Consider the following 25,195-nt stretch of genomic DNA (forward strand, 5'->3'; position numbering starts at 1 on the left):
ACACGTCCAAAGCAGTCACTGGGTTTCTTGCAACAGCCTGTAACTGTTGGTGGTGGGAGGAATGGTGTGTCCTAGTCTGCAGAGAACAGCAAGCCACGCTACAGCAATGGTTACTGTCACAGCTCCTACAATCCCCCCATTAAAAGCCAGGCCTATGGCTGCTGGTCTTACCACAGCAGTGTCAGGGGAAAAAAATAGTACATGGGAACTGGGGACAGACTGTCCTACCAGGACAGCTCTGGAGCAGGCAATGTGCACCCCACCATCCCCCCATTCCCCAGCCTGCCTTCTCCACGCACCAGCTACTCTACCACAAAAGCCACGTGAAGTAGAGCAACAGACTTCCCCACGGTGCTTTCACATGTGGTCTCATCACTGGTGGCACAGGAGAAGCATTCATCAACCAGCAAGCATCTGGGGCAAAGCAGGTCTCTGGCCAGAAACTAAGCTGAGCAGAAAAGCTGGTGAAGTTTTTGCACTGGCTTCAGGTACTGCTGCTCTGCAGGCAACTATCCATAGGCCAAAATGCTTATAGTGACAACTTGGGAGAGCTATGAGGTCTCCAAGACTGCAAGAAAGGCAGACCTACTGCAAACAAGGTGCACTGAACCCATGTAGCTGCTAGGACAGAACACAGCAGGACTCTTGGTGACTACTACAGATGGTGTCACAGACATCAAAAGTGACCCTGAGCCAAGGCATCCAGGTCTCATCTTCTGGAATACCTCTCCTGAGCCATGGTGCATGGAGCACTCCCAGGGCAGAGGGGGACAGCACATTCTCCAGCCTCATCTCAGGTGCAAGAAGGCAGACCTGCTGGAATGACACGCTGTTTTGATTCAAGGGCTCCACCACATTCCTTGCAAGCTGCTTCACTGGCTCAGACTGTATCTGCATTCCTACTTGCCTCATGTCAAGGAAGGACCCCTTAAGGTACCTAGCTGAAGCCTTCTCCTGACCAGAGAGGCCTCTTACCCACTTGCACACCTCTGAGCAGTCCTAAGGAATGACCAGCTCCTGGCTTCCACTCTGACATTCATGCCCCCATTGATGGGCAGCTCAAGCCATTATCTTCTAATATCAAAAATGCTCCCCCGCTATAGTAACCTTCCTTTTTCTGATGGAGGATTTAGGGTATGCAAGCAAAGATAAAAGCTCACGCACATGCTCATCTGTCCTAATTAAGTGTCAGCATCTGCTTGTGGATGAGGTGGCTGAAAGAAGCAAACCCATCTCTCTATTCCTAGAGATAACTGGTAGAGTTGCTGACACTCAAAGATGTTTGAATGTAACTAGAAGGGCAAGGAATGAAGGGGCTAGGGTGATTCTAGACTAGTCCTGCAGAAGTTGAAACTCTCCAGGTCAGTTTTAGGGCTTGGTAACCCATGGGTCCCCATGCACTGCTGGCAAGTTGTTACAAGGGGCTCTATACACCGCAGAGCACACTGGAGCCTTTGTGGGCTGTCACGCTGCAACCCTTCCACCTCTGGCCAGTTAAGGGGCATTTAACCAAGGGGTTGCCCTAACAGGTGAGGAGGGCAGAGGAAAGAAGCCAAGGGCAAGGAAAAAATAGCTGGTCCTTGCCAGGGAAACAGAACAAACTGCATGAGACACAGAGCAGAGGATTACAGGTTTTTATTTGTCAAACATTCCCCCCTAGTCTAGCACATTCTATAGTCTTGCTAGCACAGATGGCAACAGAGAGCCTGTAATGGTTCAGAAGTTACACTGCTACAGAGAGCAAACAAAAGCAGAGATTTATTATGTAAAAAAAATTGTGAGAAATGGGTGAAAGTGCAGAGCGGATGGGGTGGAAATTATGTCAGCTAGTGGTGCCTGCCCTGTGTGCAGCAGACATCTGTGCTAGCAATGCAGAAACCCTTCCTGGGATTGTACCAGGTGAAGACTCCACTGTGCTGGAAGCATCATTGCACAGAACCATCCCCATTGCTTTATGAAGAAGGCTTCTTTCAGGAGAAGTGACCCATCTTCTATGTAGCCAAACCTCTCAAGACACCTTGGGGAGCACCACAGAGTAGCATCACGCTGAGCACCATGGCACCAGCTGCAAACATTCCCTTCTACCACACACCATAACGCTGCCTTAGCCAGAGAACCATAAATGCAACACCATCAGCTCTTTCACCTTCAGCTTCTGCTGCCTCTTCTCCCTGCTTTACACCATATTAGATGTGATTTTGATTCCATCAGAGATTGTTTTCCATCAACTACAGACACATTGGGGTGCACGGAGAGACATAAAGGCTACTGAAGAGAGAGGAGATCCCTTTCTTGAAGGGTGAGCAACTGTGGTGATGGGTTACCACATGCTACCGAGCTTTCACATGGACAGATCTTTCAGGCTTCAGGAGTCACCTCTTGCTTGCTTTTCCCCCATATGAATTAGAACATGTTTTTCATTAGACATGCAACTGAGGCAAACCCTAAGCTATCCCTGTTCATGCTCATGTCCCAAAGTTGATGATTTGTTGTGGTTTTTTTGATAATGGGTCCAAACTTGCACACTATTTTGGTGACAGTCCAGGACACCCCTACCTGTGGCACCAGACACAGGTTTCTCATTCCTGGAGCAAGGCTAGCCCTGAAACATTTGAGTGTGGCTGTAATAAATAAGCAACTAAGTAAGAAAATTAACAAATGATGATCTACATAAAAGCTTTCTAGGCATTTCCTTTGGAAAAACTGATTAGTGCTACTTGCTTCCAGTACGAGCCTTGTTTATGAATACACCCGGGCTCTGGAACACTCCCACTGCTTTCATTCCTTTCACTTACCAGGATGATTCGACTGCTGTTTTTAAAGCAGCACAGGGTAGGGGATGACATGGTTTTAGACACACTAACAAGGAAAAGTAGGGGCTCCAAGAAGTTTTCAATATTCTAAGCTCTCACAGGAAGCTAGGAGTATAATATGATATGCTTAAGTTATAAAGAAGGCTCAAGCAATTTGCTAAACCCAGGTGTAAATAAAAGCAACGAGTCTGCCTCCTACTAGGCTCCATGGGCCTAGTTACCTGAATTGTTCATGGCCCAGAGCTGCATGGTGGCTTCATGCTGTGAAAGATGGCATTCGGTCCTCTGGAGATGAAGAAACTTGTTACCCGAGCTCAGTGAGGACAAGGAAAAACACATACAGCACAACATAAGGCTTCATGCCAAGAGTCCCCTGCCCACTCCCTTCAGGCACTTACCCAGGAGCATCACTCCCCATGTCATGGGCCCCTTCCGTCCCCACCCAGCTCACAGCTGCTCTTGAAATCCCAGTCCAATCCTTCATTAGAGCAAAAACTAGCCCACAAGTACGGGGCCTACAGAACGAAGATCCACCAAGACACTATCCTGAATTCAGCAGCAGTCAGTAGCAAACACTTTGGGCAAAAATACAAAAAACTGGACAAGTATTGAGCAACCCCCTGCCAGGTACAGTCTTTCAGCAAGCAGCAGTTTAGGAACTTTAAAGTCTCCTGTGTCCTATGGGGAAATATCCCAGGTTAAAAAGCTCAAGGTTTATGAAAAGGAAGCTATTTGAGAAGGGGCTGGAGAACTCCTGAATTCTCTGCATCCCTGCCCTCCGTGCCCACGATCCAAGCTATCTTGCTACACATACAAACAAGAAGCTAAGTTGCCTGCCTGAGCCTGCAACATTACATTCATGGTTTATTAAGCACTCCGGGCACACCTTTAGTCTTCCAAACACCATCCTCAGCACTAGCGTGCTCTCAGGCTTCTTCAACCACTGCCAGCTCCTGATGTGTTAAGGAGACAGAGAGCACCTGCATGGACTGCTGCAAGACAGAGGCATCACTGTCAGCATACTGGTACAGCAGGACTCCAGCCAGAGGTGCTCCTGTCTCCAGTGCTGTCCCCAGGACAGGCAATTCTGCAGGAGTCTGGCCTGGGAATACAGGAAAAAAAACCCAACAAACCCACGCAACAGAGGTGCTCTACTCCTTAATAAAAGGACAGGGTCTCTTGTGAACTCATACTGTAGGGCACCAACCAAGATGAGCCTTGGTGTACCTGGACTGCAGCTCCTTCAGCTGGTACAGGGTGAGGACATGTACTAGCTGAGAGTATGTCAGATCTCCCCAGGGCTCTACCCGAGTGCTCAGGGCCAGGGTTCCTGCAGCCAGAGATCAGGCCAGGTCCCCAGTGCTGTCACACCTAGGGGACACCTTGGAACAGCCTGAAGACAGCACTTCTTCCCCACAGACTAACCCAGCCAGAGATGGCTCACCACATGTCTGAAGCACTGGTTACTAATATTGTCTTTCCTATTGCTTTCCTATTGGGCTCCGTTTTCATGAGAAATGGGCTAGAGATTCACATATAACATGACCACACATACCGGTGTCTTGTCCTTTGATACAAGGCTGCGAAGCACAGGCAGCCAGTCAACTTGCTCTGGAGATCATGGGATTCATTTCCTCTCAGGGCCCAAGCTGACAAGTGGCATATTATGTGCCAAATAACACAAATCCCACCAGATCCATTAGCTGCAGCCCAGAATGGCAGATTCTTGTATGGCACATGCCATCAGGTGTTTGTGGAAAGCGTATCTATCCATTTGTGTAATGAACTAACTGTAGTGAAAATGTGCATCCATGACTCAAGTCTGCAAGACCTGGGATCCCAGCTTAGGATCTGCCTTTTTGTTTGTTACAATGAGGTATGTCCAGACATGCAAGATTGTGAGTAGATTTGAAACATATCATCATGAGGTCTGCCATGAAGACAGCCTTCAAAGCAAAGGTTATCAAACTATTCAAAGGCTCTGATGGCAGAGCATGCTAAAGATGACTGTTGAAGACTCCTTGTTGCAGGTAACCAGACAAACCACTCCTGTTCCAATCTCCACTCAAGTGAAATGAAACCCATGAAAACAGAACAGACAAGATGGTAAAACAGTATGGCACATTGCACTGCATGATACAAACCTTTTGAACAGAAGCCAACACCACCTTCAGAAAGGATTGGAGAGGCTTTCTGCCAGACCAAGCCTACCAGAACACCATGAAAGCACCATGTCTCCCACAGATCCTGCCACTGCAAACACCAAAAAGGTGACAGGAACATGCCAGCTAATGCTCTGAACTCCTAGCTTCTGTCCTGCAAGAACAAAGAGACAGGGCAGGATCCTAGGCACATCCTCAAGGGTGTACCTACAGGCTTCAAGTTCCCCAGCAGTAGCAGAAACTTCAGCAAGAAAACAAAAACCTTCAGAAACCAAAAAGCAAGCTACCAAATACAACTCATCGTGTCCTCCATAAGGGCTACCCAGAGTGTCAGCAGATCTAGCATGATCCAGTCCATACCATCTTCTTAGCAGACTAGGGAATCTGTCCTATGTATCACCTGCAGTCCAGCTACTTAAGGGATTAGCTGAGAATGAGCATGCTGTTAATGATTAGCATTCCCTAACATTGTGCTCTCAGATTGGCGGGAGTGCCCAGTCAAGGAAAGAGACTGAGTAGCTGTGGCTGAATGCCATGCCACGCAACACCTTCCACCTGTTCTGGGGAGAGAAGCCATTCCCCAGTTACACTGTGGTGCCCTTCCCGCTTTTCCAATGACATTTTCAGCTTCTTGGCCCAAAATGCCTTAGGTCTGTCCCCTCCCATACTGTAGTGTTATCTGATATCAAGGGGACAGATGCAGCAAATGTGTTTTTTTTTTTAATCCAATAATCTCATTTTCAATTAAAATATATAATATATATTTTAAAAGGTTTAGAAAAGCTTCTATGTAATTTGCAGCTACTTTTACATATAGATTACAATAATGTACAACTCTTCCCCAAGGTGGTTTGAAACCACGGGGACCTGCCAATTCTTTCCCCTCAATCATATACATTATCAAACATTAAATGTATTTGTTCCTAATACAGCTCTGAAAAAGAAGTCTGTCACTGGTACCTTCTCAGAGGGAGAGATGCCTAATACACCTAATGGGGACACACTTAACATTGGCTTCATATTCACTGTAGAAAGTTCCCAGATTAGTAAAAAAATATTTCATCTATAGAAAATGCCCTTCTGAAAAGCAACCAGGGCTTTGTTAAGGCCACATCCAGGCTTTCCATTTCTCTGCTGTAGCAAGACAGAGCAGAAACAAAACCAAAATGAAGTTTTTATGTCCCAGAAACAGCTATTAGCACCTGTGCTTATTTTACAGCAGCCTGGTGTATCAGGAAAGTGCTGAGAACAGCATAGGGACTTCTCGAAACATGCTTCTGATTCAATGGGGCTCAGCTGGCACAGTGAAAAACTCAATGTCCTCCCGTTCCACTCAGGTGGGCAAGAGGAAGCCTTCTACACCATGACCACCACCCTTCCCTGCAGAATGATGATGGGTGCTCCAGAGATGGGCACATGGAAACCACTGAAACCAACCCCTGAAATAGCACGCCCTTTTCCCACAGGGCTTCCACCAACAAGCTCCTTCCAATTCCTCTGCAAGTCTGTGGGATACCAAGTGCGCATCTGGTGGCTTAATGAAAATATCCAACTACTTTGCCCCAGAGGGCAAGCCAAGGGAGAGCAGAGCCAGCCCTCTGCCAGTTCAAGGCACCAGGAGACTTTCTGCCATAGCAGAGAGAGGATAGCCATTGAGATATTCTCCAGCAAACCCAACTCTTCACATGGGAAAACGCTATTGCCCAGCACACAGTCTTCTGGCCAAGGTTTTTACCAGGGCTCTTCTTTGGACGTGTACAGTCCAGGGTTTCTCCAGATGGTCCAAGGCAGGGTCAGGTTTGTAGGAAGAGCCGTGGCACATAACAGAATTATTATTTTTAAACTCTTCCTGTTGCAGCCAGATGCAGGTTGCCCCTTCTTCCCAGGTGGGCAGGTCCTTCTGCCCCAGGCATGGTGTGCAGGGAAACTGAATCCAATGTGCTCCATTCTTTTCTCTGCCAGGGGTGGGAAGTGAAGTCAGAATCCGATGTTCAAAACCTGAAGGACACTAGGAAGAAGAAAAATAGAGTGAATGGTTAGATCTCAGCTTCAGTGGGAATCCTGGATGCATAGATAAGGAGTTAATTACTATCAATCAGCCCCTGCTGCTCAAAGGATGCCAACTTCCAGCAAGGAACAAACGCAGATCACAAGAGACCTTGACCAATGGAGAGTCAAGTGGAGGATGCAACTGCTCAGCTCTAAGCTTCAGAGTAGGATTGAGACAGACAAAACAAAAGCACAAAGGTCAAAAGTAAGCACTCCTCCTGTAAGCTGATGGCACCAACAATGCTCTGCAAGATAAGGAGGTTTAAAGGAGGACTTGGTTTACCCCAGAGACATTGCAGGAAAGCAGCAAGAAGAGGAAAATCACTCTTCCCCTTAAGCAACTACTACAAATATCAATTGGTGGGGAAAAGACTAACAAAGGGATTTTTAGAGATCACACACTAAAACTGTTTATGCTCACCCACTTAAAGAAGTCCTGTATCTACCTGCAAATAATTAAACATTCCTAGATACCTCATTCCCCCACAAGTCTATAGATCCCTTCTGAGGTCTTCTGCCTCACCTCAACAAAGCTGCCACAACTCATTCAAACAAGCCTTGGAATAGGTCTGAGCAGACTTAAGACACTGACATAAAACCTCCACCGTAGGTCTATGATCCACTTTGGAAGGCAGAATAGCGAGATAAACATAGGGCATCCAATCAATTGCATTCAGTAATAGTGAGCATGAAATAAACTTGTGGAAAGGGAAAGAAGCTACAAGAGGGAATCAGACCTGTACAAGAAAAGACAGTAACTTAAAACAGAAGCCAGAGCAACAGGCTACTTTGGGAAACTGCAAGTTGATGGGAGTTTTATTTATTTATTAATGTTTTGGTAGACAAAAATACAGTATTTGGACCAAAGGGAATTAGATAGAGCACAGCGAGAAAACCATGAGTCCAGACCAAGCTGGGCAAGGGATAAAGAGTTCTCCAGGCTATGAAGCTATAGGGAGTCTAACTGAACAACTAAAGATCATTAACTAATGCCCACCAGAAGAGTGGATGGACTTTACACTCGTCAATGAGGCACAAACTGTACCACTGTACAAAAGAGGCAATTCTGTTCCCACGTATTCCTCCTACTGGCTTGCAGAAATACATGACAGAGATAGATGAGGAAGCCCAAAGTCCCTGAGCTGCTCAGAGACAGCCGGGTGGCCACCCACACCTCCCACGACCGGAATGGAGGACACTTGCATTAAGTGCTGAAGGCAAGAGTGGTTGCCTGTGATTGAGCACCTGTGTGCCACAGTCTAATTCCAGCTGTGCCTACCCTTTTTCCATCATCTTGCTCATTAAGGCTCCCTTAAGTCACTCTGTATGGCTTGCACATCCAGTGCCTTAACCTGTGAATGGCAGGCTTACAACTAAGTGAGCCGCAGCTACCAGACAACAGCAGCAGAAACTGTAGTATTTCTGTTTTTCCTAGTCAAGGGAAGTATTCACACGCTGACTTTCTTCCTCTATGGCTAACAGCTAGGTTTGTGGGCGTTGCACCGCTGCTGGGCAGAGGCAAAGTTTCAGTGTTTGATCTCTAATCTCCAAGTAAAGAGACACAGGGTTCAAACAGACTCCTGGTGAAGCTGTGGACAAGCTCTTCAGCATTTAACTTGCAAGAAGGAGATAAACTCATGTCAGCTTTGAGCACCATAGGTAACATCAACTAGCTTGTGTCTTCCCAAGTGCTGCAGAGAGACTAAGTACTTATTCCTAAAGATCTTCTCTTGCCTACGAAGAGAAATATTTCTTCAGCTCCAGTTTCGTTCTGGCTGTTCAAATCAGAGAGTGATCACTGGCATTTATTGATGAACCATTTTTGCTCAGTGTTACACCCATAACTGACCCAGAAGGCTACAGGTTAAGCCCACAGTAACTACTCAGAAGGACAGCTTTAGGTTAGCGATCACTTAGAGTAGCTTTTGCCAATGTGACTTTAACATGGAAAAAACCCCACATTCATAGAAAGCATAGGAAAGGAAAAAAGCCTGTAACACCGGAACAATATATAGTGGCAGCCATGCTTTCCCTGAACAGTGATTTCCAAACAGGGACCCCAGTAACTCACTGCAGTAACAGATTCAGATAAGGGAGAGATGACACAATCTTGACCTCCTCACAGACACTGATGTCTGCAGCTCACTTGGTTTTGGAACTTGTAAATTTGAGAAAGCATTCTACCTTCTTTTCCCAGGGTCCTTCCTGGCCTCCAGGAACAGTCCTATTTCTCTCCACATGTGCCCTGTTTCCCCTTTCTTAGAAATCTGGCCCACCTCTGCTCCTCTGCTATGATTAATCAATTCACATGGTAAGTATGGAATAATAATATGGACCAAGAACATAACCATGCTGTTAAGAGCTCATGTTCTCCCTCTTAAGCATTTCATTATAGCCACATCTTCACCAGTACTAGACCCTACCCTTTGATAAACATTCCCTCAGCTTCTCTGCTTTACGCTCTTAAAAAAAATCTGTGCCTGGTATTCTGTAGACAGAGGTCTCGTCTATCTAGCCCAGGTGATTAATGCACCCGGGACTGCAGGACAGCTTGCATACGTTTTGAAAATGCTCCTGTGAAAAACATTTTGCCCCTGCAAAGTCAATGTCTTCCCCAAATATGATGGCCTGCCCTAGCATGGCACAAAAACAACAACCCCACAAAAAAAACCACAAAGGCTCAGAACAATATCCAGTGGAAACACTACTCAAAAGGCCACAGCCTCTGTCACTAACTTGCAAACAGTCCTAACATGGATGAAGGATGCCAATGTTTTGTAAACCAAATTTGTCTTTGAAATCGAAACTGAGTTTCCGTATTCCACCTGAAGTTAAGATATTCAATTTAAGACACTCAGTAATTCAGCAAGAGCACAGCTAACAAACGTACAAGACTATAAAAAGCCCCATAACGAAACAGAAAAGCTTGACTGATCCTCCCTCTCTCTACAGTGAAGAGATCTGTTAAGTACAGACAGAAGAACATTACTAATAAATTAAGTCCTAAGAAGTGTGGTAGGACTTGGAATAAGAGGGAGTTAAATTGTGTTTAAAAAGTCAATATATAGTGGTGTATCAGTATGTTGACAAGGTTTAAGTACCACCAGCTCAAAGGATGGCATTTCACTTTGTCTAGACCCAAGACACTTGGGTCTAGACTCTAGAATGGCTGTACTGGGGCAGAGCAGAAAAATATTTAACTTAATATCTGGTCTCCAGCATGAACAGCAGCAGCAATCACCAGAAAACTGAGGTTGAAATGGGCCTCCAGAGGTCACCTAGTCCAAACTACCTCCAGCTTATTCAGGTGCCTCGGAAAGAGTATTAAGGTCAAGTACATGATAATTTCACTTCAGTCACCATAATTTTGAAGCTCAAGGGCTTCCCACAACTGAAGCAGTATCTGCAATTTGCCCTTAATTCTGCCTGCTCAGCCGGCCAGTATTAGGGGTTGAATTTACAACACTAACCATATCTGCCTCCTAAAAAGGAAATATTCTTGGCAAGGCTTCCACTTTCCATGCAATATCCAGCCTATGCTCCAGTCCATAAAATAAACTGTCCATTTTCTGTTAGCTAACTGAGATCCAATTGTGAAGTATGCCTTCAGCTCCATTTCTCTAATTCTTCAACTGCCTCAGTGGTTAGAGAGCTTCAAATCAGGGCGTCACATCCCCAGAGAGGAAGACATTTTTATTTTTAACTCTTCTTCTCATATACACCATTTGCCAAACTGACTCCAGAAATCTTTGTGCAAATATGAAAGATCGCTGAAGAGGCAGCTTTGCTGTGCATGGGATAGCACTAACACGTCCTTCCTCCTTCCATCTCCATCCACACTGCATACTCGTGTTTCCTGTTCTCATTCCAATAATGGGTACATAAGCAATTCAGTAGTTAATGCTGATGAACCAGCTTACCAGACTTTACAGACACTATCCCAGATAAGGGCAGGGCAGAAGGTCTGATAACTGAGAGTGATTGTGTCCTGCTACACACAGGGCAAAGCAGGCAGTCAGGACACAGACATGCTTTGCAACTACACATACTAGAAAATTTTGCAAGGATAATAATAACCTGGATAGAAACACAGCATGTGCTTGGCTCAGTTCAACCGTTCCGTATACATAGGATCATGTCTTTATTTATGGAATCAGCATATGCTCTCATGTCAACTTCAGAGCTATAGGCATTGCCTGGCAGAGACCGACATCCTGTAACGCAGTCATCTTTGGTAACAAGAGACAACAGGAGTTTCATTCAGGTTGCTGTTCTACTCCATAAAGGAGTTTACTACCTGGTAAGTTAAATCTACCTACCTTTACACAGCTTTTTCTCCATCTAAAAGGGACTGTGGCTCTCCCAGAAGCTTTTTACTCAAAGACCACTTGTGCTTCCAAAGAGGTATCTTTAACTGCTGCAGAGTGGGCAGAGGAACTATCCTAGACCGGGCTGTTCCCACTATAGAGCTGTAGCATTTTACATAACTACACCTACCTTTTTGTGCTCCTGAAGTTAACTTGGTACCCAGGTATGGTTGGAGGCCTGTGAGGTGCTGGGATAGCTGGGAGTAGACAGAATGGGTTCAAAATTAAAGTCCAGTCCTTCTCCATCCATGAGTTCACTGTTGATTATGTAATCCATATCACATTCAAGGTTCTCCATGTACATGTCAATGTCCAGGTCAGTGGGCAGCCTGTCCTGGTTCAATCCCAAGGGAGCAGGGCTATCAGAAGAAAGAAGCAGTGGACTACCCAGCTGGACCGACTGGGCAGTTGTTGCAGAAACTGGAGCCTTCAAACTGGTGACACTGGCAGTGTTTTGAGGAGATGTTACTATGGGAAGCGTTGAAGGCAAAACACTGGCACTGACTGGTTCTGCCTGCTGCTCTGTAGGCTTTCCTCGTGTATTGCCTGAGCTGATCTTACTCTGGGAGGCTTGTCCACCTAGAAGCAGAAGAGTTCGGCTGCTCATCCTGTTACCAGTCTGTGGGAGAACTGGATCCACCTGAGTCATCATAACATCCCTTGGAGGTGGAGAGCTGGGTGTCAGAAGAGCTTCCAAGGTCTGAGGGGCAGAGAAATGGCTGACAGAACTTTGCAGTGAGATATCAACAGGGTTAAACAGGGAATTGCCAAAAGTAGTGGTCTGACCAGCTGCATTCGGGCTCCGCAAGGAAAAGCTGGAATCTCTCTGGATCTGACCACTTGAGGCAGATTGCTGCGTAGATAATACAGATGAGCTGGGAGACATCAAATTTAACCCATCAATGAGCTCAAGCTCCTCAGTCACAGTTGGTGGAACATTGCTGGATGCACTGGAGTACACTAGAGAAGGAAGCAGCTCTTCATCATGGAGGTCATCCTGCTCTGTCAGGATAGGAGAAAGCCTGGCACTAATGGTGCTTGCATTGGAACTGGTTCGAGGCCGGAAGGTGTTCCACACATCAGAGTCCTCATTGCTTCTTGAGGATGGGCTCCCAGGCCACTTAGGGAATTGGGAGCCAGGACTGTCAGCAGTGGATTCTGGAGCAGACTGGAGAGAAGGCTTCTTTTTGGATGCTTTACCTCTGACTTTTGCAAGTTTGCTGCTGTTGTCCATGGAGGCAGCTCTTCTTCTTGGTGCTTTTCCACTTTTACCACCCTCAGGATTGAGCATCCACCAAGAGCTCTTCCCTGTGGCTTCATTATGGACTTTAATGAACTTGCTGTGCAGGGACAGGTTATGCCTAATAGAGTTCTGGAAAAAAAAAACCAACAAACGAACAAAAAACAAAAAACCAAAACAAGATATGAGGATCTGACAGTTGACATACCTCCCACCTAGAAACTTCACAAGCATAAATGCATTCAGACAGTATCCAGAGAAGAAAGTTCTAACAAAGACCTACCCATAAAAAAACTGCTATTTCTGCTTGAACATGCTTGACAGCACTAGCAAGCAGTGCCATGTCTCACTGCAGCACCAAGGGTGAAACTACCATGACAACTAGCAGCTTCCAACTAGCAAAATACTACACAAAAGAACTTTTCAAGACCATACAGAATCTGCAAAAACTAAGCATACCATAGAGCAAGTAAGCAAATTACCAAATACAGCTTGCAACTTCAACATAAGCCTAACTGAATTTGAGCTAATGCTGCTCCCACCCTTCTGCCAACCCCATTAGCCAGCATAAGCCTGGCTGATGTTTTTAATTTTTATATGGCTAGCTTTCAGATGGATTTGGACACAGCACAGCAGTGAATGAAATAGACTGGGTGAAGAGAAATGGCAAAACACTTCTAATTCAGTATGCCCATTAGCATCTTCATCCCAAAGCCAGAGAAACAAGAGAGAAACTTTGTGGAACAAGAGTCTTAGTAATCCTGGAGCCTCCCAGCCTCACTCTGCAAGGAGGCAGTACGCTTTCCTCTAGGTGCATTTCTAATGGGGTAAGATGTTCAGCAGATAGTGCACTCCCACACAGTACATGCCAGTTTTAGCCTCTCCCATCTTTCCGTTTGGCAAGGCACACATTCCGTGCCTCTCCCAACTCCCTCCTTTTGGTTTAGCTTTGCTGGAAACTGCAAGCTAACATATCTGTACACCATCATCAAACTGAATTTTCATTCTGCAACTGATAAACTCCCCAGTATTTTAGGATCATCAAGCAATACTCATTGTTTGAACAGATCCTCCATAAACTCCCCTTGAGGCCTGTGTCATGCATTTATTTGATATTTGCATTTAATTTGTTCAGATGGTCAAATTACACATCATTAAAGGTGCTACACTGGTAGCATAACAGCAGTCTAACTGCAACACCTTTTTCATATAAACTAAAAGGTATATAGCAGCCTTCAGCTTTCATGCATGCTCTCTTAATTCTTAACAAAGTTAACTGTGCTTTTATCATCCTTTCCCACCACCTCTGAACACAGTTCTTTCCTGCCTGCTGCTTTCCCTCTCCCCACCCTCTTCCTCTCAGACCTCACCATGCTAATTTTGGCCACCTCACCAAAAGTACTATCCTAGAACAAAGCAGATGTAGATAAACAATACAGGCAAAATGGAAAGTTTTCATGGAGAAGGAAGGAGATGTGAGAATCATTCTGTGTTAGCTTTCATTTAACCTTTGGCTCTTGAGGACTTGGAGAAGACTGGCTGCTTGTTGTGATTGGTATCAAAGGATACATGTGCTCTTACTCAGAGAGCACCCCAAAGGTTACTGTGGAGCCAGGGCCTGATGGAACATGTGTCAGTCAATGGTCTTACATAGTTTTATTATTTGAGTTGTTCACAGTAATAGCTATACAACACTCCTGCCTGGCATCTTCTCTAAATAAAGCTTTCTTTTCCTTCAAGTCTCAAAAAACCTAATTCAGACTTGTACCCTGTCTCCTGGAAGGCTGCTGCTTTCATTTCCAAAGAATGCCCCTCCTTTTCCCAGGTAAATGTGCATGACTTCGAATGCATACTGCTGCAGCAATAAGAACCACCAGGTTGTCACTAATTCTTCATTTATTCTCCTGAAAGTGATTTGTGAACTCATGATGACACCCAGTCCAGTCAGGAATGACCCAATAGCTTGTACACACGGTATACATTTGGAGTCTCATAATCACCCATTTTTTAGCTCCATTTACTAAAATGGAACTTTAAACCAATAGGTTCAGGTTTTCAAAATTTCACAACTAACTATATTCTGTTTTCTTCTCATGCATGGCTATAGCCAGGTTTTAATTCCTGTGTCAGCAAAAGCAGACTGCACTGGTGCATGCATTTCTGCACTGGTGCAAGCATTTCAGTAACACTGAAACCTCAAGAAAATTAGCACCACTTCAGGTATCATAAGTGACAATTTTAGTAACTAGTTTTCTAGTTTTTTGGCTGAAAAGCTGCTTGAAATAAGACATATTGGAATAAGACTAGGATTCACATGAACACAGATATGCGAAGCCTGGTACCTTTTGTGAAACAAAGTGCTTTTACATGTTACTGCTAAACTGACATAATGGCTAATAGCTCTAGGAACAGATAATTGCTGTGCCACCCCTTCCTTCCTCAACTTCAAACTCTCCTCCTCCCATAATACAAGGATCTGTGAGCTGATTCAGAGAGCTAACCCAACTGAAAAGCAGCCCTATCCCTCCTTGAAAGTTAATTTTCCTGCCTCTTTTATCTCTACCTGTTTTTTTGAACTACCTTGCTGTGGGGGTCGAGCACCGAAAACTAAGGAAGAGAACAGAATGTGTGGTTGGAGGCAGAGGAAAAAAACCCAAACACTTCTTACATTAGGGTTAACTGCTGTCAAAAGTGCAATGCCTAAATTATCACTTTTGCACCTCTCCTGCAGACTTTGCAAGGCAGCTCACCACCACAGCCACAGCACCCAGAGCCATAACACACCTGCATGACTGAGCTTGCCTGCATACTGGAGACTCAGGTCTAGAAAGTCCCAAAATACAACTGAACCGATGCACCTACCAGCCTGGGTGCTGTAAGACAGCACAAGAGATTCACACTTGCATACCACACACTCCCCAGCACAAGAATGCATCTGCTAGAATGATTTAATACACCTAACATATGGAGGACACCCTCAAATCTCATTGAGAAAGTGAGGGACAAATCAGTCACGCTAAAATAATCACAGAACTCCAGGTCAAACATGACAGGAGAGGAAACGACAGAGTTCAGTCACCCAGGCAACCCTGACGTATTTCCTTTCTCAATGTTAAGCAACTCAAACCAGAAACATATAGATGACATTAACTTTTTAGATGCTCAACTTCAGCAGTGCAGGAGGATCCCAGTTGGTCTGAGCACCTGCAATCCACACAAGGCCTTGGCTCTGCAACATCTTTGACCATAAGGAAACATGACCTGAAGGAAGAGGCACAGGCAGGAATCTTTCAAATACCTAGGGACCTCTTCAACAACTAGTCAGGGGTGGTTAGTGCTGTTTATTCAGATATCTTATAGAGGTTCTTATGTATATTAAGTATTGCAGTGAAAAAAATGCCAGTCTGTGTCTCTAATCCATCTGATCAAGGATGATTCCTGTAAACCACATTCAGACAAAACCATTCTGAAATTAATGACAGATATTACGCAAAAAATTAAAGTTTGGCTAGAGACATTTATTGTACACTGAAGGGTGGACCGTTCACTAGGTCCCAGCCACTGTGTGTACAAGCTAGGATATATGGACCAGCCATAGAAGTGTGGCTAGCAGCATACACAAACTATTTCCTACATCTCAGTTACCACAACATTAAATCTTCTTTGATAAAATCTCCTAGCCCTATCTAAAGGACAGGAACACTCCTCACCATCATACCAGGCCTGCCCCTAGACCAGCATGAGTGCTGCTGTGGACCCTGCCCAGCACTGAACAGTGCTTTGGTCTCAGGATGGAGAATTAGCCACGGGAGCTGGCAGCACAACCAACCAACCCAGTCAGCCTTCTGGACAACTGCCATAGACACCAAGATACTATGGAAAATGCACAAGTGGGTCACACAGAAGACAGAATGCCAGTGACAGCCTTGCCAGGGGACTACATGGGCTTTGTGGGTAAGACCGAGGTTATCTACCATGAAACTGAAGTTTCACTCAGATCAGGTCAGAACATTCAGGATGGATGGTTTGGTTTAGAGACATCTAAACATTTAGAGTGGTTTACAGGAAACATTCAGACTTTAAGGTTCCTCACACTAAAAACAAGCTTAAACTCACCCTCCTGTGATGTACTTTCTTCTAAGCACCAATGTGACAGGAGCAGAAGGAAGCTCTTGTGCCCTATCCGCAGGAGCTCTGTGTCCTGTGCTAGCAGAGTGCTCCGGGCCAAGCACAAGCTATGCTGAGAAAGACACAAGGAACAGTAGCTATCCTTGATAATTTTGTGCTTGCCCACATTTGCCTGGCTTTTCAACCACTGCTCCCTAGCACCAGAGCCATTCTCCCAGGAAACGTCAAGTTTCTACTACAAACCACAGAGGCACCAGATTTCTTAACAAAAAATCTCTCTCAAGAATGAGCAACAGGAGGGGAAAAAAAAATAATGCAATCACTGCAGCTGCCTGTAATACACCCTCACTGCCTCGGAGACACACAAAAGAACATGGTCACATCCCAGCGCAGGGCCATGTTCCAAAGCCAGGCCTATAATTGTGCCAAATTATCACTTGCCATGGCATTCTTGGGAGGCTGCAAGGGCAGAACACCCCGCCTGCTACATTTGTCAGTGCCTGTCTCGGCACTCACCCGGCCACTTGGCTTCGAAGGCTTCAGGAAAAAGCCTTCATTGCAGAGATTTTGCAAAGTTACGGTCCAGCAAGTAAACAACTGCTCCAGAGCCAGGGAGCTAAAACATTTCCCCAGCAATACCCTTCCACAAGTCACACGTGAGCACAGATGTCAATCACAGCAGACAGGGAGCTGTATCTTAGGATGAACATTTTCCTTTCTGTAACTTTTCAATGGGAGCCCAGAAAAAGCGAATTCTAGCTGTCTAAAAAGCAAAGACCGAGGTGATTTACAAGTTTACCAAGACAGGCAGGCATATACAACAAAAGTTGTTCGGGATTAGATAGAGCAGAAGAAACTTGTTGGAACAAGTAATACCAGCAGCCCAGGAGCAGCCTTCTCCGAGGACTGCCGGGAAAATTAAGCCGTGCTGCAAGGAAGAATCTTCCAACAAAGCAGCTTTCCAGAACAAACGGGCAGGGAGCAGGAAAGAGCAGCAGCAAAATCTTCAGGTAATTTGACGGGCATTGCACGGGGCAGATGGACTTTTGCCTAAAGACGAGCTCTCCCCCACTTTTGAGAGAGACAACTATACTCTGTAAGGCTTCAAATGAAAAAAATAAATCTTGCACTTCCATACTTATTCAGCGCATTACACCTTGTTTGGGATAAGGGGTTCTTAATGTCACTTTAACAAGAGCTAAGTATATGTTGCTACATTGCTATGGTGGGCCCTCATCACATTTGATCACTCATCAATAAGTTTTATTCCACCTGAAAAACAGGACACCTGGTGACCCCACATTTGCACCATCATCCTGCTCCTATGCACTGCCACTGGCCTCATTTTCCACACCCAGCACTTCACCATCCTCCCGTCCACAACACCCTGCCATGCCCAGCTGCCCTCCTCCCTCCTCACCGGGCCCTCACCTAGGCCAGGCTACTTGCTGTAGCCAGACCATTTAAGGACTAATGGGATTAAAAGGTAAAAGATTCTGTTAAAAGAAAGACTGATGGACAAAAGCCACACCCATGATCCTCAGGCTTCCACGCCAGACTCTTCACTACAGCCTCTGAACAACAGTCGTTCAGCTTCTGTCTGTTATTTTCCCCCCTGCTTTAAGGAAACCCAGCTAGGCTGCCAGCAGCTGGAACAGAGAACATCTCCCTGCTGCCACGACTAAGCACGTTGTTAACACCACATGAATGCATTTGGGGGCATACAAGGTAATGGCAAGAGTCCAGCAGTTTCCACCCACCCCCAGCTACTCTGGATTCAAACAGCCAGACCCTCCCTCCTCTTGCAGGGCAGCAACTTCCAAGAAACCAAAATAATCCCAACTTAATAGAAAGCAGCACCTACAACACCACTAAAGATTAACTGGACTTAAATTAAGTACCACCAATGACAGCAATGACATCGCTATTCCGATTCGATTTAGAACATGCAATTCTTCATTTTTAGTGTCAGACGGTTTAACGGAGAATTGTATAATTTCAGGCACATGGATTTAGGAGTAAACACTATGGGCTTTCTCAGCACAGTCAACAGAAAATACAGTCAACTTCTTCATAGACTGAGGTTGATGGCTCTGTGCAGCAGAGAGAGACCCAGACTCTAGACTGAGTCTCCCCTATGCACAAACCTGCGCCAGGCTGAAGGTCGGGCAGAATTATACTTTGCTCAGAGCTAAGATGCTGAGTTTAAGTTTTATGTTTCCTTTTACTTTATGGCATCAAGTCAGTTATGCCTCAGTGAGCAAAGACAGGGAAATATTTTGAATGTCTTCTCAACCCATCATCTTGAAATTATCACTACCAAAAGTCAAAAGCAAACCTGTGTAAAGTGTTCCCACCAGATGTTCCTTTCCAGACAAAGGGTTTCTTTGTGAAATTAAAGAAAGCTCTCCCAATGGTGATTTGGGCCCTTACCTGTCCATGTTAAGAAGCTACGATTCTGACAAGTCTGAGCCAAAAAATCTTCAAGGATACAGCACAGTCCAGATGGACATAAGCAAAAGCTAATGTGACTATTTTAGGAACCGACCATTGCTTTTTTGTAGATCTGACTACAGAAAAACACCAAAAGCTGGCTGAACAGTAGTCAACAAGCCAACAAACGATAAACTTTTCATCTTTACCAAAACAAGTGTTCACGTAATTTTGTATCCACTGAACTGGAATTTATTTGCAAGGCATAAGGATAACCTGGCAGAACCTATCAGCTGCAGCACAGCACAAATAGTCCAGAAGATTGACAGGCTTGCTTTTGTCTGATGGCCTATTATTCTTTCATGGAGGAGCTTCAGAGGGCCACAGGATGAGCAGCTGCTCCAACCTGAGCACGCTCTGTGCACGCTCTGCCAGGAGGTCAGACATCCTCAGCTCTGGGAGAGGCTGGGGACCTTCAGAGCCAGCACTATGGCACTGGAAACCAGTGAAGTCACTCTATCATCATAAACTGAATTGCAGGGTACGTGCAAGGAAGCACCTGAGAGCCCTCAGCCAGGTCTCCCAATCCATCTGGTAAACAGTTGACATCAACTATGGGCAATATGCATATAACACAAGCGTGGAATGGAAGGGTTTAAAGTAAAATGCTGCCCACTGTAATGAAGATTAAGAGCTAGCCAAGTTTCCAGATGGATGACACCTTCTGCTTCAGACAAGCAGAATGCTTGGTAATTCTTAATTCGTAATACAGCTACTTGAGTTGTCGCACATATGTATGTGTATACACATGTACACACTTGAATCAAAGTGAATGCGAAGTACCAGAATGCAGAGGTGTGACTTCAGCCTCCTATAACTAATGCAATACTGCAGAATCATTTGTTCTTTCCTTCACATTGCACGCATAGGAAATGCCCGATTTTTGCTTCAGTGAAGTGTCTTTGGAGGGTGAAAAGGATGGTTTTAAAGTTCATTCTGTTCCTACAAAGGGAGAGACAACAGTTTTGGGAGAATACACGGAATGTTTCATTGAGAAAGACTAGTCTTTAACATTGCTCCTTACTGTGTCAAACTTGCTCATATGCATGGATGTGAGAAATGCAACAACCAGTGCAAACTGCTTCAGCGGGGTTTATGCACTTCTACATTATTCAACACCTTCCTCCCCCAAGTAATCTCAAAGCCAGAAGGAATTATCCTCTTATCCACAGAGCAGCTTGCAGAGCACTGAGGTGAGGATTACAAAGAAGCCCTGCAACACACCCCTGCAAGGACACTTCTGCCTTTCAGGTTGGTTAATTCTTAACTTCAGCTGAATTACTGCAGGGAAAGGACAGACTGCACACCCAGCAAATCTGTCCTTTACAAAGCACTTGAAGCAGTTCAAGAACAGCAAACACCACCTTCCTCGAAAACACAGATTCTTCCGGAATTCACAGAGGTTACACCCTGGCAGCCTGTAACAGCTGTATTTCCCCCAATTGTATAGTGGGATAGGACAGCTGTAAAGTAATTATGAAGCAACAATGAGTTTATCGGGTTTATATTAACTAAAATAGATTAAAAAAAAGTTTTTAAAGACACATTTCTTTTAATGTCCCATTTGAATTTTTCTATTAGAACCACACTACATACAAATAGGACATATTATCAGTACGGCTCTGCCCAAACAACACAGAAATACCAGAACTCTAGGAGCTGTAGTACTACCTTAGCAGGCATCAAAATGCTACATCAGCATTTAGCAGCAGCTCTGCATTAATTTCCTTTATCCAAACTCATTCAGTTCAAAACTGAGAAATCAATAAAGCTAAGATAACTCAAGAAGTTTTTATTTTACTTTACAAATTAAAAAAAGATGCAAGCAGAGCTTCACAGCTCTAAAAATAACAAGGAACAGTGAAAACAAGAAATCAGGCAGGTCCATTCCTCAACTGAAGAGACATCTTCTGTTTATTCAGTTTGTCTTAAATATAAAACACGCACCTATTAAATTTACTCTAAGTCCACAAAATCAAATTGAACTGATTTGATTGATTCTACATGTTTAAAATGTAAATGTCTAACCTGCCTTAATCTAATGCACCTTTATGCAAATAGACTAAGTAAAACAAACAAAACCTCTTGCAATTCCATATAACTGTATGTTAACATAAAGCAAGACTAAAAGTCAGAGCTCTGTAGTCACACGTGATGGGGCACGCATCCTGCCAAGCCCTGCCAACAGGATTTGAGAGCACGAGCAGGGAAGAAAATGGAGCAGAGGGAATATACCACAGTCCCCTTTGCCTCTCCTAGGCATGTAAGATTAACTGCATACCCCCTACATACCAACCCAAACTTTGACAGTATTTGTTAAAAATGAAAACAAGTTTTTATGAGAATTTCCCCTGACATTTAAACAGTTTCAGCTGTATTTCTATCATGGTTTTGTTTGCTGGTTAAAGTCAAGGACTTTAACTGCCCTAATCATAAGGCAGGCTGATTCCCACCACAGTTGCTGTCATTCTGCCCTCCCTCATCTTTCCTGGCAAGAAGAAGTTTCTGTTTTCTTCCTCTACTAAAGCCAGCCTGAGTTAGCCCATTCCCAGGCTGAAAAACTACAAATTAATTTCACACTGAAAAGTCATGACAGAACAGCTACAGCAACAGTGTCTGAGCAGGAACCTCAACCCTCATATGTGCACAAATTCTTATCTCTGCCTTTCTGCAATTTAAATCCCACTGTACGTTTCCCAAAAGTGATACATGATTAAAACAAAGAGTAAAACCAAAGACTGACGCTCCCATTACACATGAGCAAATGTAACAAAAGAACAGCCATACTGAATCAAGCCAGAAGTCTACCTATTCCAGCATCCCATCTGGCAAGATACTTCACTATATTCCACCTTCCCCATGATATCTGTGGATGCATTTCAGAAGCTACACTAAACTTCAGTCTCAGGCACTACTGCCAAACAGATACAGACACATTCCTGAAGAGAAAATGCACCAGTTCCATAAACTGTCTGCCAAGATAATGTGACCACACAGCAGCAGCAGGACCAGGACAGTGTGCCTAGCCTGAGGAAGCAAGAACTGTCTTCCAGTGAGACCACCAAATCTTCTGAAGAGAAAGAAAATGCACCCAAGCACTGTCCCAAATCAGAACTTAATAAGGAGGATTCAACCTGCACAAAGGAGGGAAAAAAAAAAAAGTCAATTTTAGTCAAACTACATGCACTCTCCAGGAATTGTCAGTGAACCAGATAAATGGGAAAGGTAAAAAGTTTTGTATCAATCTGTGCCAGCCTAAGCTGTGACAGCTGTGTCCCTCTCACCACGTTCAAGCAAACGTGGTGAGATGGACCTCTCTCAAGCAAACATTCGCACTCATGCAACCACATGGTGTGCCACTTCAGAGAGCTGAGCAAGCTGAAAGCTAACCTACCAGAAAAAGCTATCTTCCCCCCCTCCAAATTAACTCTCTGTGCTGACTTACTGCTCGGTCACACAGGCAGAGGAACGCATGGCTGGAGTCGTGGAAGCCCCAAACCACACTGGCTCAAGTTGCCACAGAACTGCAGTATGGACGAACTGCTAACCAACACTGCAAATGGAGAGGTACACTGCAAACAAGAGTGTGGCATTAAGTGTAATTCCAGTCTGCAGTGAGGGCAATAGATCACACTCTTTAGACTCCAGTCACCGCAACATCCACTGCAATATATCAGTCCCTCAGGTTGTCCTATCTCGCAAGCCAGCTCTCACATCTCCCTTTCTTTTTGCTGGAGTTTGTTTGACTCCGGGAAGAGAGTCAAAGAGAACGGGAACACCAGGCTGCCACTGCAGAGGACGGAAATGGAGTTTAGCTCTTTTAAAGAGAACTTCACATGTGTCTATTTCCAGAGCGAGAGGAGAAGACAATGTTGAGACTTTGGAGCACTATATTGCTTTCCCTTTTCCGAACTCCAGCAGAGGTCCCCAGTCCCTGCCTGACCGCAGCACCAGCGCTGCTTTGGGACACAGCACCCTTTTTAAAGGGAGCCTCTTGAAAGCCAAGAATGCCTGCTATGAAACAGTTATTTATATTGAGCTTTAGCACAGTCAGGTGACAAAAAAACGCGGCCTTGTATTTAAAAACCCTTCAACTCATGCACAGAAGCTTAGCTACAGCCTTTTAACTAACCCTTGCTACTTTCCTGGAAAACTTTCCAAATGCAAAGGGCGCAAGAAGCAGCCTCACAGGGCCGTGCCATAACCACCCACCCAGAGAAGCCTGCTCCTCTCTGGTCCAGCTGCACAGAGCCGGAGCTTGGCCTGGGCCTGAGAAGATCCTACCCCACACTCCCGAGCTAACAAACCCGTGCCAACCAAGCAGCTTTCGGCAGAGCTGAACCCCAGGCCACTACACTGCAGCATGGGGATTAGGCGCTGGCGCCAACGCCGAGTGCGCAGAGCCTGGCTGGCGACGCGTAGCAACAGGCGAGCACGGGGCTGCGCGGCGGGGAGGGCGGCAGGCCGGGGCAAGCGGCAGCACCAGCTCGGCAGCAGGGGAGCGGGACGGCGCCTCAGGCAGCCGCTCCTTGCCTGGCCGCACAGCCCGCCCCAGCCCCGGCACAGCGCAGCCGCCCCGCCGAAGGCCAGGCCCGTCCCTCCCGCCCCGTCCCGTCCCGTCGCGCACCTTCCAGCCGGCAGAGCTGTTGCTGTCGCCCTTGTCCTTGAAGTAGGGGACGGAGCGGACCATCCACTCGTAGATCTGCGCCAGCGTGAGCCGCTTCTCGGGGGCGCTCTCGATGGCCTGGCTGATGAGCTCGGCGTAGGACTGGTTGCCCCAGGCGTTGCGCCGGGAGCCGCCCTTCCGCGCCGCCGCGCCACCCGCCCGCGCCCCCTCGGCCCGCCCGGGCCCCGCCGCCGCGCCACCTGCGCCCTCCTCCGCCGCGCCCGCCACGCCGCCCGCCTCCGCCGGCGCCGCGGGCAGCTCAGGCCGTGGCAGCGGCCAGGTGCAGGAGCGCGGCCGGCTCTGCGGCTCGAAGTCGGGATCGATGTCCGGCGGCGCCGCGGCGCCGCCCGCCTCCGCCATGGGCGCCTGCCTCAGCGCCGCCGCCGCCGCCACCGGGTCTGAGCCGCTCCACCGCCGCGCATCGGCCCGGCCCGGCCCGCCACCCCTTTGTGAGACCCGGGCCCCGCCGCCGCCGCCGCGCCGCTCTGTTTACCAGGGAGCAGCGCCGCGCCCTGCGCCTGCGCGCGCGGGGCACGCCGGGAGCGGTAGTCCCGGCGGGGCCGCGGCAGGCGGCCTTCTCCCGCCGACGGACTACAATACCCAGCACCCCCCGCGCCGGAGGGGCGGGGAGGGGCGCGGCCCCGAAGGGCGAGCGTGGCAGCCGGTGCGCCCGCACGACTACAGCTCCCAGCGGGCACCGCGGCGGCCCTGCTTACATAACCTGCACCGCCCCGTTCTACGCCTCACCCTGGGGATCTCTGGGCCCGCTGACCCCGCGCGGGTGGGGCTGCGTCGGGAGCCCTGTGAAGCGAACCGCTCCTCCACTCGCACAAGAGCGTGCTACGGCACTCTGGGGTGTGCGGGCCCGGGAGTGCTGCTCCCTCGCGCCGTCCCGTCACGGATGGAAGCCCGTTTCCGGGACACGCCCCAGCGCAAGGCGTGACAGGCCCGCGTCCCGGTCCCCGTCCGTTCGTCGGAACTGCGGCAACCAGGTTCCGGGGCCCTGGCAGTCCCCGCGCCATACACCGCCCGGGATTTGTCCCGCCTAGGACGCTGTATGGCGTAGTCCCTATGTAGGTTTTTCGGCCCCGCGCCCCGGTTCCCAGTGCAGGCGCCCAGCGCGACCGACTCGGCCTCGGGCTCTGCACCGCCCCGCAAGGGCCTGGCTGGGGCGACCCAGACAGCGCGAGGCAGAGTGGAGAGTGAGCCCCGCGTACAGGTTCCGGGGCTGCGCCGTGGCATGCCCCGCGCCCTGAATACCCTCTCCGCTTATGCAG

The 25,195-nt window shown here is 46.9% G+C and overlaps 1 protein-coding gene across 1 annotated transcript; it reads right to left on the minus strand.

The window, feature by feature from the left end:
* Positions 1–1,618: 1,618 nt before the first annotated feature.
* FOXO4 (forkhead box O4) lies at positions 1,619–24,454 on the minus strand. Its single transcript, XM_075513442.1, has 3 exons — positions 23,880–24,454; positions 11,522–12,763; positions 1,619–6,983 (listed from the first exon to the last, which is right to left on the minus strand). Exons 1-2 carry the CDS (start codon positions 24,276–24,278, stop codon positions 11,540–11,542), a joined length of 1,623 nt encoding a protein of 540 aa, XP_075369557.1. The 5' UTR covers positions 24,279–24,454; the 3' UTR covers positions 1,619–6,983; positions 11,522–11,539.
* Positions 24,455–25,195: the final 741 nt, after the last annotated feature.

This window comes from Mycteria americana, chromosome 10, assembly GCF_035582795.1.
Source record: "Mycteria americana isolate JAX WOST 10 ecotype Jacksonville Zoo and Gardens chromosome 10, USCA_MyAme_1.0, whole genome shotgun sequence".
Classification (NCBI taxonomy): Eukaryota; Metazoa; Chordata; class Aves; order Ciconiiformes; family Ciconiidae; genus Mycteria; species Mycteria americana.